The sequence below is a fragment of the Leopardus geoffroyi genome, chromosome B1 (assembly GCF_018350155.1).
Source record: "Leopardus geoffroyi isolate Oge1 chromosome B1, O.geoffroyi_Oge1_pat1.0, whole genome shotgun sequence".
In the NCBI taxonomy this organism is placed as follows: Eukaryota; Metazoa; Chordata; class Mammalia; order Carnivora; family Felidae; genus Leopardus; species Leopardus geoffroyi.
Window position 1 is genome coordinate 172,218,390 of NC_059327.1, and position 18,611 is coordinate 172,237,000.

General features: G+C 35.9%; 1 protein-coding gene across 3 annotated transcripts in view; it reads left to right on the top strand.

The window, feature by feature from the left end:
* The window catches only part of PDS5A (PDS5 cohesin associated factor A), a 141,190-nt gene that overhangs the window by 79,122 nt on the left and 43,457 nt on the right, over positions 1–18,611 (top strand). For all 3 annotated transcript variants that reach the window (XM_045474986.1, XM_045474983.1, XM_045474984.1), the window contains exons 18-21: positions 9,628–9,733; positions 11,436–11,596; positions 15,835–15,958; positions 16,794–16,952. In XM_045474986.1, coding sequence (XP_045330942.1) covers positions 9,628–9,733; positions 11,436–11,596; positions 15,835–15,958; positions 16,794–16,952 — 550 coding nt within the window. The remainder of the gene's footprint in view (positions 1–9,627; positions 9,734–11,435; positions 11,597–15,834; positions 15,959–16,793; positions 16,953–18,611) is intronic.

Genomic DNA, 18,611 nt, shown 5'->3' on the forward strand with positions numbered 1-18,611 from the left:
TGAGATATGTGAAAACAGAATAGTATTTTGAAAAGAGAACAAGTTGCCATTAGACTAATCTGGTGTCACAGCATGTGTCTGCTACATACCAGTTTGTGTCTTTGTAGAAGCCTGGTAATCTATCTGAATTCTTAATTTTATTTTTAACTTTAATATGTGTATAACATCTCCTTGTCATATGATTGTCAGAATTAGAGATAACATAAAAACTAAGAAGCCTGGCACAATAGACATTAACAGCTATTGTTTTTTATTAAGTGTTTTCCATAATTGTATGCATTTCAGTTGTTTCTGATGATTTCTGTTGTAAACTTCTGTGAATACTTTTCCCTTGCACTAATCATTTTTCCTGTAGACAAGCTGTATATCTTCCTTTTCATGTTGGGTCACTATATAGTACTTACTGGTTCTCTCTCTCTGTTTTCTTTTGTTTTTATTGGTGTTCTCTCTCTCTCTCTCTCTCTCTCTCTCTCTCTCTCTCTCTCTCTTTTAATGTTTATTTATTTTTGAGAGAAAGAGGGAGACACAGAATCTGAAGTGGAGCCCCAGGCTCCGAGCTGTCAGCACAGAGCCCAACGTGGGGCTCCAACTCACGAACCACGAGATCATGACCTGAGCCAGAATTGGATGCTTAACCCACTGAGCCACCCAGGCAACCTTTATTGGTTTTCTTTTTAAATAGCTTTGGATTAGGAGACCTGATTCTAGCTATTAGTTATTTCACTGTATGTGAATTACTGCTTTGGTTGTATTGAAATGCCAGTTGTATTGGTTTTCTAGGGCTGCCATAACAAAATACCACAGACTCAGTGACTTTAACAACTGAAATTAATTTTCTCACAGTTCTGGAGGCCACAAGTCAAAGATCAAGGTGCCATCAAGTTTGATTTCTTCAAGTTCTTGATTTCTTCAAGCCTCTCTTCTTGACTTGCAGATGGCCTCCTCTCACTGTCTCCTTATAGGGTCTTACTTTATCTGTGTCCTAATCTTCCCTTCCTATAAGAACAATAATTATATTGAATAACGGCTCACACATTTCACCTCATTTTACCTTAATTATCTGTGTTAAGACCCTACTTTCAAATATACTCACATTATCAGGTACTGTAGATTAGACTCCAACATTTAATTTGAGGGTACACAATTCAGCTTATAACAGCAATGTCTGTCTACCTTTTTCTCTTTTTTTTTAATGTTTGTTTATTTTTGAGAGAGTGAGTGAGTGGGATAGGTGCAAAGAGAGAGGAGGACAGAGGATCCGAAGTGGGCTCTGCACTGACAGCAGAGAGTTTGACATGGGGCTCGAACTCACCAACCACAAGATCATGACCTGAACTGAAATTAAGAGTTGGAGCTTAGAAAAGTAAGGTTTTCCGAGAGTAAGTGGTTTGTTCACAGCTGGGTAATGACAAAAACCCTAGATTTATTTTATTTTTCCAAAGGATGGAAGTAATTTTATTTTAATTTTTTTGTTTTTACTTATTTATTTTTTAATTGGCTTTTCACCCAATGCAGAGCCCAGTGCAGGGCTTGAATCCACGATCCTGAGTCAAGACCTGAGCTGAGATCAAGAGTCAGGCACTTAACCAACTGAGCCACCCAGGCACCTCTGTTTTAATTTTTTTTATTTAGGTATATTTCAGACACAATGTTAATTAGTTTTAGGTGTACAGCATAGTGATTTGGCATCTCTATACCATATGCTATGGCTCACCACAAATATAACTACCATCTGTCACCATACAACGCTGTTACAATATCATTAATTATATCCCCTGCACTGTACCTTTTATTCCGATGATGTATTCCATAGCTAGAAGCCTATATCTTCCACTCCTCTTCACCCCTTTTGCCCATCCCCCTTCCCTCTTGCAACCATCAGTTCTCTGTATTTATAGGTCTGATTCTGCTTTTAGTTTGTTTATTCATTTGTTTTTTTTACATTCTACATGAGTAAATCAAAAATATCATAAATCATACTTGTCTTTCTCTGACTTATTTCACTTAGCATAATATTATCTAGGTCCATCCATGTGGTTGCAAATGACAAGACCTTATCCCTTTTTATTGCTGCATATTATTCCTGTGTGTACACATACATACATACATACACATACCACATCTTTATCCGTTCATCTGCCATTGGACACTTAAGTTGCTTCCATGTCTTGACTATTATAAAAAATGCAGTAAACATAGGGATACATATATCTTTTCAAATTAGTGTTTTCATTTTCTTTGGGTAAATACCCAGTAGTGGAATTATTTGACCATATATTTCTGTTTTTAATTTTTTGAGGAACCTCCCTACTATTTTCCACAGTGGCTATACCATATATTTATATTCCCACCAACACATTTATTATTTTTGATGTCAGTGTCCTTTGCTCTATGCCATTTGATTTTAATGGGGTAAATCAGGATATAGTACATGTAGATAGTACTCTTGCCTTTGCATATTGACTTTGAAAGATACATATAATGGCATTTGCTCTTTGTCTCCATGAGGCTTCACAGGGTTTCATTACTTTAGTAAATTATAGTAAAGCTAGTGGTTGATCTCCAGTCTTAACAGACCAAACACTGCTTTTTCAGTAGCATCATGTTTGGGCTCAGAGAAATCAACTTATGGTTAGGGTTTCTGAGAGACTACTTTCATGCAAAATTCTAGTTTATTTTAATGAGAAATATGTCATATAATATTCTTTCTGTGTAACCAAATCTTTATGGACTATTGTGAATAAAGGGTTTGTTTCTTCATTTAACACACATTTAATGGAGCAATTTGTAAAATACATTGGGTAACTAGGGAAGGATAGTTATTTAACCCAAATTGTGTGGGATGAATTTGTTATTAGAGCAGGTTCTGAAATAGATCACACATAAAATGGGTAGTGAAAGATCAGTAGGAATTATGGAGAGTAGTCAGGTGGAGATTGCAGAAGAACAGGCCACTAGCCCTGTGTCCTTGGGTAGATTGTTTAAGCTACTCTGAGCTTTAATTTCCTCACCTTTAAAATAAGGATAATAATACATTTACAATACAATAACAATACACAGCAATAAAATAACAACTGGAATTGTTGAGAGGCTTAAATAACATGGGTATATAAAACACTTAGCACAGTGCCTCGCACATAGTAATTACCAAATGAACTTTAGTAGCTATTCTAAGAAGAATAAATAGACAAAAACAAAGGCAATTAAGAAGTAGTTAGAAAGTAGTATGTGCTTTAACCATAATGAAGGATTTTGGAAGAAAAGAATGAGGATAGTAGAAAATCATCCTAAATATAACCAATTTTTCTTTAGTATATTTTCCCCAGACTTGTGTTTATCCAAATACACATATGTGTGCTCCAGTTAGTTATTTATCCATAGATAGTGGTTGAAAGTGAAGTAGTGATTGTAATAGTGGGAGAGAGGAGTAAAATTTTACCTGCAGGGAGAGGGTAAAATTTTAAAAGAGAAGGGTTGAAGACTGAATCCTAAGGAAAATTAATTAAGAGGTTGGCTACAAGATCAGGAATTCATTAAATTTTTTAAAAATTTGACAATATAGTATGGTGACAGATGGTAACTAGACTTATTGTGACCATTTCATGTTTATAAATATCAAGTCACCCTCCTCTACCCCTGAAACTAATATAAGATTGTATGTCAATTCTTCAATTTAAAAAAAAAAATTGTTTTTAAGGAGGCATGGTCAAAAGTGGAAAATCAGGGGGCACCTGGGTGGCTCAGTTGGTTAAGCGTCCGACTTCAACTCGGGTCATGATCTCACAGTTTGTGAGTTCGAGCCCCGCGTCAGGCTCTGTGCTGACAGCTCAGAACCCTGAGCCTGCTTCAGATTCTGTGCCTCCCTCTCTCTCTCTGACCCTCCCCAACTCACACTCTGTCTCTGTCTCTCTCAAGAATAGATAAACATTTTTTAAAAAATTTTTAAATGGAAAATCAGGAAAGAGTGGTAACACAGAAGCTAAAGAGGGACTAAAAGTTGGAGAGGTCAGATGCTATCCAGAAGTAAAATAGATACTAAAAATCATCCATTGGATTTAGAAAAAGAAAAAAACGTCACTATGGCTAGGATAGTTTCTTTGGAGTATCAGGGGCAAGCCCAGTTTACCAAGGATTGAGAAGAGCATAAGCTAGCCCTTCCCAACATCCACATCATGGTACACAGAGAAAATGATAAAAATTGAGCAGAGAAGACTGCTCAAACCCAGAGGTGATTGACTTAGCTCAACAGGATCCTAATAGGGCCCACTCTGCAGCCTTGAGATAGGAGAAAATCCAAGGGATAAATAACTTGTTACACTTCCAAATTCTGCTTTAGGAGGTAAATTGGGATGTAGGACAGCCACTGTGGACAGTTTAGCTATAAAATGTTAAAGAGAAAAATTAGATAATGGAAAGAGAGTAAGCCTGAGGAAGGGTCTTTTGTTGTTTTTAATGAAGAAATTTTGAATATTTAAATACCTTTGAGAGGTGCTAATAGAAAAGAAGAGAGGCTGAAGATGGGGGAAGGGGGGTAGAATTATGATAATGCAACATCCCTAAAGAAGAGGAGCAGAAAGAAGAAAATCTTCTCCATGATATGAAAAAATGATAGATACAAATTAGAGGAATTTAGAAGATAGGGTATAGAAAATTAGTTTTCACTCATGGCCTCCTTTATTCTCTGTCAGGTTAAAAGTAATATAAGTAGTCTGCTCAGTGGAAGAATTTAGACCTGAGTTAGAATGGTGAAGATTTATAACAGTTGTTATACAAATTAAAAAAGAAAGAGACACATAGAAGACTTCCCAAGCAATTTTGAACAGACACTTGAATTGGTGATAATCTTTTGCTTCATGATACCCCTATGAAGCATATGGAGTATGTATTATTTCTCTAATTTAGAAACGAAAATACTTTTATAAGAGAAAGGACTGCGGTCCTGGTTTTAAGACTTGGGTCTCTTACAGCTTATTGACTCATAATGATGATCCACCCACATTATAATGAAGGCAGAGATGATGCACTGTATTGTTTTGCACTGTATTTCCAGGATAGACCTTAAGACTTGGCACATAATAGGTGGTCAGTAAATACTTATTAAATAAATGCATGCACAACCTCTTAAAAATAATTAGATACACTCATAAATTTTTTCAAACACATTTGTAATCTTGTTAAATTCATGTATCATTTTACAGGATTTCCTCCAAATAGAAAGCATACTTCAGATATTCTTCTCAAATTGGAAATAACTTTTGTTTTTAATATATGTCAGAGCTAAAACTTGTAGAGCAAAATACTGGGTAAGCAAGATATCTTAAATAGGACATAAAAAGCATAAACAATGATGGAGTACCTGGGTAACTCATTAAGTTAAGCATACTACTTCAATAAATGATCCAATTTTAAAAAAGGGGACAGATTTGAACAGACTTCACCAAATAAGATATACAAATAGGAAATAAGCACAGGAAAAGACAACCAACATTATTACTCATTAGGGAAATATAAATTCAAATTTCAGTGAGAAACCACTACATACCCATTTGAATGGCTGAAATCAAAGATACTGTCCATACCAAGTATTGATGATATTTCAGACTGACTGAACCAAGTGTTGGTGATACAGGAGATAGTTTGCTGTAACATTAAGTATACGTATAATATTACCATACAACTCAGGAATCCCAGTACTAGATATTTGCCTACAAAAAAGGAAAACCTAAATTCCCATAAAGACTTCAAGTTAATTGCTTGTAGCAGCTTTATTTATATCTTTAAACTAGAAATACTCTAAAGTTCATCTGTTGGTAATTAGATAAACATACTGTGATAAATCCATACAATGTAATACTTCTCAGCAGTAGAAAGGAACAAACTATTGATTCTATGCAACAATGTGGAGGAATCTCAAGAGAATTATGTCACATAAAAGATGTCAGACACAAAATACGTGAAATTCTAGAAAAGGTAAAATTATAGTGACAGAAACCAGATCAGTAATTGCCAGTGTGGAAAAAGGAGATTGACCACACGAGGCATAAGGCAATTTTTTGTGGAGATGGGAATATTTATATATATATTCACAATGAAACACCACTTTATACCCACTGGTATGGCTATGAATAAATAAAAAAGATGAGTGGGAGAAGACGTCAAAAAATTGTTACCCTCATATATTGCTGGTGGGAATATAAAATGATGAAGCTGCTTTGGAAAACAGTTTGGCAGCTGCTCAGTAAGTTCAAACATAGAGGGGTGCCTAGGTGGTTTAGTCAGTTAAGCGTGTGACTTTGGCTCAGGTTGTGATCTCTCAGTTTGTGAGTTTGAACCCCGCATCAGGCTCTCTGCTGTCAGTGCTGAGCCCACTTCAGATCTTCTGTCCCCCTCTCTGTCTGCCCTTGCCCACCTTGTGCACATTGCCCCCACTCATGCACACTTGTGCTCTTTCTCTCTCAAAAATAAACATTTGTGGTGCCTGGGTGACTCAGTCGGTGAAGTGTCCAACTCATGATCTCAGCTCAGGTCATGATCTCAGTTTGTGAGTTCAAGCCCCACATTGTGCTTTGTGCTAACAACATGGAGGCTGCTTGGGATTCTGTCTCTCACTCTCTCTGCCCCCTCCCCTGCTTACTCTCTCTGTCTCTCTCAAAATAAATAAACTTTAAATATAAAAAAAAGTTAAAACAGAGTTACTATATGACCCAGCAACTCCACTCACAAATATATGCCCAAGAGAAGTGAAAATATATGTCCATACCTGGATATGAATATTTACAGAAACATTATTCATAATAGCTGAAAAAAAAATAGAAAAAAACTCAAATGTCCATCAACTGATAAACTGTCTTACATGCATATACTAGAAGGTTATTCAGGATTAAAGTAAATGAAATACTAATACATAGTACAACATGGATGAACCTCAAGAACAGTTTGCTAGGTGAAAGGAGTCACTCATAAAAGACTACGTATATATCGTATGAGTCTATTTATATGAAATATTCAGAATAGGCAAATGTGTAGCAGCAGAAGGCAAATTAGTAAATGACTAGGAATAGAGGAGATACAAGTGAACAGCAGTGACTCCTATTGGAAAAGGGATTTTTTGGGGAATGGGGTGAAATCTAAAATTAGATTGTGGTAAGGGTTATACAACCCTGTGAATATAAACTAAAAACCACCGAATTATACATTTTAAATAGGTGAGTTATATGATACATAAATTATATTTCCAGCTAGTGTTTAATGCACTCCTAATTTGTTTTTTAAAAAAATGTTTTTTATCAATTGAAGATACTGAGGAAGTTTTTAAATTATTCTTGTGATGTTAAAAGGGAAATAAAAGTACTAAAAGTGGTTTAAATTATATAGAAGATGTATCTGTGACCTTATGTATTTTATACTTAAAATTTTTTAATAGTTTGACTAAAATATGTGTATTTTTCCAAGGGAAAAATTTTAACCTGAAACAGTTACGATTAACTTCCATTTGTTAAATATTTGCTATGTACTAGGTCATTTGCTGTAATAATTTAATGCCCCCAAAATAAGGGTTGTTGTTTTTTTTTTTTTCAGTTTACTGATGAGGAAACAGCCTCAAAATCAAAAATCACATCTATTGCAACAACATGGATGGAGCTAGAATATATTATGCTAAGTGAAATAAGTCAGTCAGAAAAAGACAAATATCATATGATTTCACTCATATGTGGAATTTAAAAAACAAAACAAATGAAAATAGGGAAAGGGGAGAAAAAGAAGAAAGGGAAACAAACCACAAGAGACCCCTAACGATAGAGAGCAAACTGAGGGTTGATGGAGGGAAGTAGTTTGGGGCGGGGGAATGGGCTAGGTAAGTGATGGGTATTAAGAAGGGCATTTGTTGTGGGGCACCTGGGTGGCTCAGTCAGTTAAGCGTCCCGACTTCAGCTGAGGTCATGATCTCACAGTTCGTGAGTTCAAGCCCCATGTCCAGCTCTATGCTGACAGCTCAGAGCCCGAGGCTTGCTTCAGATTGTGTGTTTCCCTCTCTCTGTGTCCCTCTCCTGCTCACACTCTGTCTTTCTCTAAAAACTAAATAAACATTTAAAAATTTAAAAAAAAAATTAAAAAACAGATAAACATAAGGGAAGGGAAACAAAAATTTAAAAAAAAAGGGCATTTGTTGTAATGAGCACCGAGTGTTGTCCGTAAGTAATTAATCACTGAATTCTGCTTCCAAAACCAATATTACACTGTATATTAACTGATTAAAACTTTAAAATAAATTTAAATTAAGGATTTAAAAAAATCATATTTGTTTTTACTTAAAATAGTACCACGTTGGGGCGCCTGGGTGGCTCAGTTAGTTAAGCCTCCAACTTTAGATTTCAGCTCAGGTCATGATCTCACAGTTTGTGAGTTTGAGCCCCGCGTCAGTCTCCATGCTGAGCATGGAGCCTGCTTGGGATTCTTTGTCTCCCTCTCTTTCTGCCCCTTCCTGTGTGTGCACGCGCTCACCTGCATGCTCGCTCTCTCTCTCTCTCTCTCTCTCCCTCTCTGAAAATAAATAAATCAACATTTTAAAAAATAAAATCAGGGGTGCCTGGATGGCTCCATCGGGCACGTGTCTGACTTCAGATCAGGTCATGATCTCACAGTTCATGAGTTCTAACCCCACGCCCAGCTCTGTGCTGCTAGCTCAAAGCCTGGAGCCTGCTTCAGACTCTGTATCTCCCTCTCTCTGTGCCCCTTCCCCACTTGCACTCCATCGTCTCTCAAGAATAAAGAAACATTTTTAAAAAGCGTTCACCTTGCTTATTAATTAATTAATTTAATTAATTGAAAGTACCATGTTGCTACATAGTCTGATTTTTATTCACAGGTAATGTTCTGTTTTGTGGTGGTTAGGTATGTTTGAAAAACTAATTCCATAATGTTGGACAATTAAATGTTTTTTTATTGATGAATCTGTTTATGAATATAACATGATGCTTCTAATGAACTTCTTTTCTCTAAATCTTTAGGAATAGAATTACTGATTCAGTAAATTAATCACCAAGGATTAATTTAAACTCCTTTGTCCATGTATTTGTTTTTTACTTTGAGTGAATTGTCATTTCTTCATTTAGCAACTGCCATCTATTGTTTTTCTATTGTTGTAAACAATCTCTTTATATATAGAAATCAATGTTAAATTATATTTCCAGTACATATCATTTAATTTTAATGTTGTTGTTTTTCAGTAGAGTTGTACATGGAGTTTGGGCAAAGTTGTGGGTAGATAAAGTAAAAATCTCAGCTGTCAAGTTGGGAGCAAAGTTTAAAAAGTCACAAAATAGGGTTGCCTGGTGGCTCAGTCCATTAAGCATTCTCCTCTTGATTTCGGCTTGGGTAATGCTCTCAGCAGTTCGTGGGATGGAGCCATTGGATTCTCTCTCTTCCACTCTCTCTACCCCTCCCCCACTCGCGCACAGGGTCTCTTTTTCAAAATAAATAAACATTTTTTTTTAAGTCACAAAATAATTTTTTCCTCCAGGAACGTACTTGTAGCTAATGTTTAGGTTCTGTATGTGTTCTACCACAATGTAGTTAGGAATTACTGATCTACTAAGGTGGCTAATTTAGATTTTCTTATTTTAATAGTGCACTGGTAAAACTGATGAATAAATCAATAGAAGGAACAGCAGATGATGAAGAGGAGGGTGTAAGTCCAGATACAGCTATTCGTTCAGGACTTGAACTTCTTAAGGTACTTTTAAAATAATTCTGTCTCCATGAATTTCCAGTCTTAATTCCAATTCCCTTAAGGATATGCAAGGGTTGGGCTTTATTTCATTGGAAACTGAAAAATTAAACATTTGTAGTAGAAATCATATTTTATAAAAATGTATGTCTTTCACATTACAATAATGTAATTGTTTTACATTATAAAATCATGTTTTGATGATTTGCTATTTCATTCCTCATTTGCATACCTGTATTTAACAACATGTGCTTGTAACAGTATGTTCTAAATGATCTAGTCTTAACTTTCATCTGCTGAAGGAATTATATGACAGTATCTGTCTTATCAGGAAATTTTTAAACAATTGTTACTCATATTATGCCAAAGAATTCAGAGAATAGAGCAATTAGTAAGAGGCAGACCAGGCAAGACTTTGTGGACAAGATATGGCTTAAATCTAAGGGTAACACAGCATCGTGAAAGAGAATAATTCTTGGCATATTTTAGGAATTGTTGGGAGTCTAGCCTAACTAAAAAAAAAGGATTGCTTTGGGGAATAATGGGATACAGGGTTGGTTTTAGATTGGTAATGCTCTTTGAACAGAAAGGTATTATCAGGGTCTTTCCTTCTGGCTTTCATTATGGCACGGCACTAAACAGAGCTTTCATCAGATGGAGTAAAGAGGAAATTGAAGGAAAGAGATATTTAGATAACTATAATGTATGAACTGAGGGAGAAGAGACAAACCAGTGCAATGGACATTAGATAGAAAAGAGAGTGATGGGATTGTATTGGAATGGTCTTTAATTTCATGGAAAGATTTTGTATTTTTAATGATGAGATATTTTTAAATAGTTTTAAGAGTGAAATCTTGAAGGTAAGCATTTTTCATAGTTTTGATTGATTTTTTCAAATTTGATTCTCCATTTTTCTGTAAGTAAAATTTACAAGGTTTTATATTATCAACCCTATTACTAACATGTCAACATACTATCTAAATATTATCAGCAAGAATCTCACTGAATGAGACCATCTCTTTAGTTTATAACCCATTAAATGCTTATTAAGTAAGTTAATGAAGATTACATACTCCATCCCCTACCCACACCTCTCCACTTGTAGCCTTTATCTCTGATATTATGCTAACTAAGTTGTTTCCACTTCATGGAAAGTAAATTTTGTAGACATGTCCAACTTGCTATAAATTCCTTAGGGATAGACTGGGACTTCTAGAGTAATAAATAAAGGAGTAATAATGTACATGTTTTTAATCGTGACTAAAAGTTCACAGTTATGGCTTCTTTGTTTATAGTTATGACTAGTGAAATTTTGTGATGGATTTCACTTAAAATATTCCTTTTAGACTACCGTTTTGCCAGTGAAATAAAGCTCTGTGTTAACATTTTGTTTACATCACAGTATCACAGTCCATAAAAAAAGAGCCACATTTTTCTGCATTCCCAGTTTCAGAACAGACTAAGAGGTAAAGAAGAAAATAGGGCAAAGGCTATATATCAACTTTCATAAGGAGTCTACTGCACAGTATTTCTTTTCACATGTCATTAAACACAACAAATTACAAAGGAGACTATGAAATAAAATCTTTATTCTGTATAGCTAGCATATGCAGCCCATAATTTTGAATTGTATTTATAGTAGAAAATAATTTTCTTCTTTGAATGAAAACCATTGTCTGTACTTCTAAAGCTATATCTATTCCTCCAGGTTCTGTCTTTCACACATCCTACCTCGTTCCACTCTGCAGAGACATATGAGTCCCTGTTACAGTGCCTCAGAATGGAAGATGACAAGGTAGCAGAAGCTGCTATACAAATTTTTAGAAATACAGGCCACAAAATAGAAACAGACCTACCCCAGATACGATCGTGAGTATATTTTTTCTCATGGTAAACACAAAAGTGTTTTAAGTGTAGGAGCCAGTCATTTTTCTTTTTCATGTAGGAAGATAGGGGAGAGGAAAGACAACTTTTTCTTAGAAGCAGCTTTTCTGTATCCTTTGTATTATCCTTTCTCTGCCTTATACTCCTCCCCTACTATTAGAAGAACAAACTGAAAAAGAAATTAGAGGAACAAACTGAAACTTTGTTTATAACAAGATTATTTTTGAATATTAATATTAATAATCAAAAGTTATCACAGAATTTAGAATTTGTGGTTAGCGTTTCTTCCCTATCTATGTACATTTTCTTCCCTCCAACTGGTTTAAATTCAGTAGCTGCTACTAACCTGTCTTACCAAAGAATGGGATAATCAACTAGTCTGTTTAACATTATATCTTATTAGTTGCCTGGTTATTGGCAGTGGTGGTTTTATAATTTTGATCTCTCCCTCAAGATTACCTTTTCTCTTTCATCATAAGAATGAAATACATTTTGATATTTTTACTTCGACATCATAAAGAGGTTGCCTTAGGATCAAACTTGTGCTGAGAGTTTATATTTAGACAAAAAATGTGGGAGATGTCTTTTGAAGGAAAAACACATTGTTGATAGCTGTTGAGTCAGATGTTCAGGGTATATGCAAATAGTTCTGGATATATCCAAATCAAACCGTTTTTCCTTACAAGGTAATAATAGGACAAGAGGACTACTGACTCCTAAAGTTTTTGTTTTTTGTTTTTTGTTTTTTTAATGTTTTATTTATTTTTGAGACAAAGACAGCATGAGCAGGGGAGGGGCAGAGAGAGAGGGAGACACAGAATCCAAAGCAGTCTCCAGGCTCTGAGCTGTCAGCACAGAGCCCAACACTAGGCTCGAACCCATGAACCATGAGATCATGTCCTGCGCCAAAGTCGGACGCTTAACCAACTGAGCCACCCAGGCGTCCCCTGATTCCTAAAGTTTTTATTAAATTTGTAAGCTGATAGTTTAATTTGAGAAATACGTCAATATTTATTGTACATTCTCTTCATTCTCAGAACTGTACTGACTAATATAAAAGAATTACCACACTTAGTCCCTGGTCTCAAGGTGTTTATAGCCTAGAAATCATAATCTTTGTACTTGTACATTGGGGAAAAAAATCATTGACACACTAGGATAAAGTTTCTGGTGAGTTTTTCAAGGTAGGAAAACCTATTTTAAGGTAAAGGATTTCTTCTTAAAGGAATTCTGTCCCAGCAGAAGCAGTGGAAAATGGGGGTAGGTGAAATAGTTAACTTTGGACACAAGGAATAAAACGTATTGTTCTTAAGACTAATGAGGAAGGAGGGAGAGAATCATTGAAAAGCAGAGGAGCAAAAACGATGCAAGCCTCAGAAACAACCCTGATGACATCATCGGATTATATAGCACACTAGAAAAGCAAGGGAAAAGGTTAAAGTTGATTTTTGTGTAATCATTTCATTAGGCTAAGAAGAATTAGTAACACATTTAACAACAGTTTGATCAACACTATGTCTTTGTTATTTGTGTTATTTACAAGAACTGCTACTCTGGTAAATGAGTTTGTGAGAAAGACTTTAACAGTGTTCAGTTAAGGAGGCTACTGGGCCATGGAAATCTGTCTCTTAACAATTCTAAATCTGCACACAGAGAAATGTGTCATATTTGTAAGTGTCAAATCAGATTTATACTGACTAGCATATATTCATTGTAGTTTTTTGGTTGAGGTACATGACCTGGGATCTCGGGTATTGCTTTTAATGTCTAGCCTCCCATTTTCATGAGAGGACCTTTTGTCATCATTGTATTTGATACCACTGACCTTATAATCTATAAAATAGAACCACTGCATTAAATGTATGACAAGTATCTTTCTTAAATTTTTTTTTTTTTTTTTGCCTTAAATAGCTTTTCTTCTGATTAAAAGAATACTTAAATGTTCATTGTAAAAAGCTAAAACTTGGGGTACCTGGGTGGTCAGTCGCTTAAGCATCCAACTCGTGATTTTGGCTCAGGTCATGATCTCAGGGTCATGAGATGGAGCCTCCCGTTGGTCTCTGTGCTGAGCGTGGAGCCTGCTTAAGATTCTCTCTCCCTCTCTCTCTGCCCTACCCTGTCATTTTCTCTCTCTCTGTTTCTTTAAAAAAAAAAAAAGCAAGCTGAAACTTTAGGAAATATAAGGGAGAGAAAGAGTCATTATCCACACTTTGATATTTCTTTATGAGTATTTTGTCTATCTACTTGCTGTGTATACCTGTTCTTTTATAGGTTGGTACTTACATCTTCATATAATGTTTTCTTATATCATCAACATTTAATGCTTTAAGACTGTAATGTGTTATTTCCATATTGTCCTATTATTTTACTTTGACCTTCAATGTCAGTATGGAGGTTAAGTGCATGGATTTTGGAGAAGTACACATTTTCACATCCCAACTCCACCATTTCCTAGCTCCATCACCTTAAGAAGCTTAAATAGGGGCGCCTGGGTGGCTCAGTTGGTTAAGCATCCGACTTCAGCTCAGGTCATGATCTCACGGTCCGTGAGTTCAAGCCCCGTGTCGGGCTCTGTGCTGACAGCTCAGAGCCTGGAGTCTGTTTTGGATTCTGTGTCTCCCTCTCTCTCTGCCCCTCCCCTATTCACACTCTGTCTCTCTCTGTCTCAAAAATAAATAAACGTTAAAAAAAAAAAAGAAGCTTAAATAAAATATTTTTGTGCTTTAGTTTCCTCATCTGTTTAATAAATGTAATAGTCCTCTTTGGGTGACTATGAGGATTAATTGAATTAATCCACATAAAAACACTTAGAATGGTGCTTGGTACAAGTACTCAATAATCGTTAGATGTTTTTATTAGTCTTCTACCAATATATATGTGTCGTTATCCTTGCATACTTTGTTTTACTGCTTTCATTTCAGCCCTTTAATAAAACTTGACCTTTTGGGGCGCCTGGGTGGCGCAGTCGGTTAGGCGTCCGACTTCAGCCAGGTCACGATCTCGCGGTCCGTGAGTTTGAGCCCCGCGTCGGGCTCTGGGCTGATGGCTCAGAGCCTGGAGCCTGTTTCCGATTCTGTGTCTCCCTCTCTCTCTGCCCCTCCCCCGTTCATGCTCTGTCTCTCTCTGTCCCAAAAATGAATAAACGTTGGGAAAAAAAATTAAAAAAAAAAAAAACAAAAAACTTGACCTTTTGCTACTTTTTGTCTATGGCTACTTTAAAGTTTATTTATATATTTTGAGAGATAGAGAAAAAGAGCCTGAGCAGGGGAGAGGCAGAGAGAGAGGGAGTGAGAGAATCCCAAGCAGGCTCCGTGCTCTGCATTGAGCCCGACAGAGGGATTGATCTCACAACTGTGAACCCATGACCTGAGCCAAAATCAAGAGTCAGACATTTAACTGACTGAGCCACCCATGTGCCCTTCCATGGCTGCTTTAAAGTAACTGAAGGGGAAGGGCGCCCGGGTGGCTCAGTCAGTTAAGCATCCGACTTCAGCTCAGGTCATGATCTCTCAGGCTGAGTCGGGCTCTGTGCTGACAGCTCAGAGCCTGGAGCCTGCTTCGGATTCTATGTCTCCCTCTCTGTCCGCCCCCACTTCGTCCTCTGTCTGTCTCTCTCTCTCTCTCTCTCTCAAAAAATGAATAAACATGAAAAAAATTATTTTTAATAACTGAAGGGATTGTGAAAGGGAAGTGGGAAATTAGGAATATGTACTTGGAAGGTAAATATAAAAATATAACATGGGGCAAGTTTTGGATTATAAATTCAGGGTGGTTTGTTTATTTCTCCATATTCATGAGGTGGCTTTAAAATAAAAATTATCTCCTGCAGTAAGTAGCCTTTTTCTTGAGACGTTTCTTGTATTATAGTTGGGGATAGAGAAGGAGCTTTAAACCTTTCCGCAGATGAGGTAATTTTTAAGAGTCTTATCAGGGTTTCTGGCTGGCTCAGTTGGTGGATTCTTGATCTCAGGTCATGAGTTCGAGCCCCACATTGGGTGTAGAGATTATATACATGTGTGTGTTATATATACACGTATATATGTGTATATATACACGTATATATACACACATGCACATACATACATACGTACAGCTTAAAAATTAAGAGAGGCTTCGCTACCAGCAAAAATCCAAGCAGTTAAGGGAGAGGAAGCAGGAGACAACTAGGAGAACTACTTGTAGTATATGGGATTTTTTTTAATTATGGTATTATTTTTTTGCAGGACCTTAATTCCCATTTTACATCAGAAAGCAAAGAGAGGTACTCCACACCAAGCAAAACAGGCTGTTCATTGTATACATGCCATATTCACCAATAAAGAAGTCCAGCTTGCACAGATTTTTGAGGTATATATATATATATATATATATATATATAGGATGTGTCTATGTTGATTTTTATTCTTATGCTGTGTGGTTTGTTGAAGATGGAAGGTAAATTTTTTTTTGGCTATTTAGTTTCACCCTAGTATATATATTCCATGGGAGCAGGGACACTCTTTTTCCAGCACTGTATTCACAAACTTTACATCAGATTATATGTTCAAATACTACATTTAGAAGAATATTTTGTGTGTTTGTGTTAGAACATTTTAATTTTCACCTTATTGGCTCGGTGGTCCACTTATCCTCAGAAAGTATTAGTAGATAACTTTGAACCACCCAGTTTAAAGTACCTATCAACCCTACCTGAAAATTAATCCTGTTTGCCTTTTCTTATGTATGATCCTTGGCCTGATTCCACTACTAGAAAAGTACTCTTGTTTCTGTAAATTGGATATAGTATCAACAAAACCATTTGAACCCTTATTTTTTATGGTCCATGGGCATTTAAAATGTCCCCACAGGATAAGAAATCCACCAACATAACAAGCCTATTGTTGTACATGGCTTGAAAATAATGCTGATTTGATGATGCAGAAATGTTCTTGTTTTTACTTCTGCCTTTTACGTGGGCTTTTGTTTTCTTTTTCTTTTTTCTGCATTCTTTCATCATATTAAATTTCAGTAAGTACAATAAGAATCAAGTGTCTGATAAGGCTGAAGTTACTTTTGATCATATCATTAGAACAGATTTGTTTGGGCACAATAAATTCAGGAGGGTCAGGAGCATTTACTGTTTCCATAGAATGTAGATATTTATAAAACAAAATTGGTAATTTTGACTGTTTTATTTTTATAGCCACTCAGTAGGAGTCTGAATGCTGATGTACCAGAACAACTTATAACTCCATTAGTTTCATTGGGCCACATTTCTATGTTAGCACCAGATCAATTTGCTTCCCCAATGAAATCTGTAGTAGCAAATTTTATTGTGAAAGATCTGCTAATGAATGACAGGGTAAGTTTCTAATTTAATTAAATTTAGAATAATGAGACTAAAACTATTTATATCTTCATCACAGAAACATTTCTGCCTCTCTATTTAATTTTCTTTTCCTTTTAAATTATTGCGTGTTTTCCCTCATTTATTTACTTAAATTTCCAAATGACATCCTGACTTCAGTATAGCTATTACCAGAACTTAACATTTAAGAAAGAAAAAATGAGAACATGAGATGAATGAATCATTAAGTAAAAAATATAAATCAAATGCTGTTATCCTAACATTTGAAGGACAATTTACTGGAATGCTAGAATTTTATCAAATGTTGTTAAAAATATAAGTAGAATTGTATTTAACATTTTGAATTGTATTTAGCATTTCGGAATATAATTACATTGCAGTTTTGGCACTAGACTCATACTCTGTTCTAGTTGCTGAAGTGTGTGGGTGGGTAGGTGCTCACAGTGTGTGTGTGCACATGCTAATTTATTAGCTCCGGGCTGGAACCCAGGAATGTGTAGCTTGAAAAGGCTCCCCAAGAGATTCCTGAAACACATACCTGATTAAGAATTCACTTTACCAAGTATTAAATTAAAAATGAATGTTGAATGAAGACAAGTCTGTTTTACCTGCTGGATCATTGTTGATGACTTTCAAGGGAGTGCTATTTTATCCAGCTTACCTATTCCTTCCACGTGATCCAGTAGTCTTGGAGCCTTCGATATCCAAACTTAAAAAGAAAGACATTTTCGTGCATTCCTTCCTCTCCCTTCCCCCATTTAGATGTAATAGACAAGGATAGAAGAACATAGCCAAAGTGTCATTTCCCACTTAACACATTCAGGCTGTGTTTTGCACTGTTGATAGATGTGGCTGGTAACCAGTGTGAAATTTAAGACCCCTCTTAAATGACTTGATTGTTGATGGATTGTAGTTTAAGGTGGCTCTTTTTTGTTGTTTATGTGGTAAAATATGCATGATTTAAACTTTGGCAATTTTGCTATTTTTAAGTGTACAATTCACTTACGTCATACACACCAGCATTCTTGTTTTTGTTGTTGGGTGGGTATTTTTGTTTTGTTTTGTTTTGTAAGAAGCAAACAAGTTGAGGGGCACCTGGGTGGTTCAGTTGGTTAAGCGTCCAACTCTTGCTTTCAGCTCAGGTTATGATCTCGGGGTTTATGAGTTCAAGCCCCACGTCAGGCTCCACGCTGATAATATAGAACCTACCTGGGATTCTGTCTTTCTCTTCCTCTCTCTCTGTCCCTCCCTTGCTCGTTTGTGCTCTCTCTCACAAAATAAATAAACAAACACTAAAAAAAAAAAAAGTTTAATACCATGTATGCCTCCTGTATACATGGGAAATACCCAGGAAAGCCAAATAACTCTCCAAAATGACCCAAGCCACCACCTAAAATATGTACCCACATTGTTGTGTAACTGTCATCACTATTTCCAGAACTTTTTAATCTCAGACAAAAACTCTGCATTCATTAACCAGTAACCCCCACAGCCTCTGGTAAACTCTGTTGTACTTTCTTCTGACTCTGAATTTGCCTGTTCTAGATACCTCTCATCATACAAAATTTGTCCTTTTGTGCCTGGTGTATTTCACTAGCATAATCATTTCAAGGTTCATTTGTGTTATGTATCAGAAGTTCATTCATTTTATGC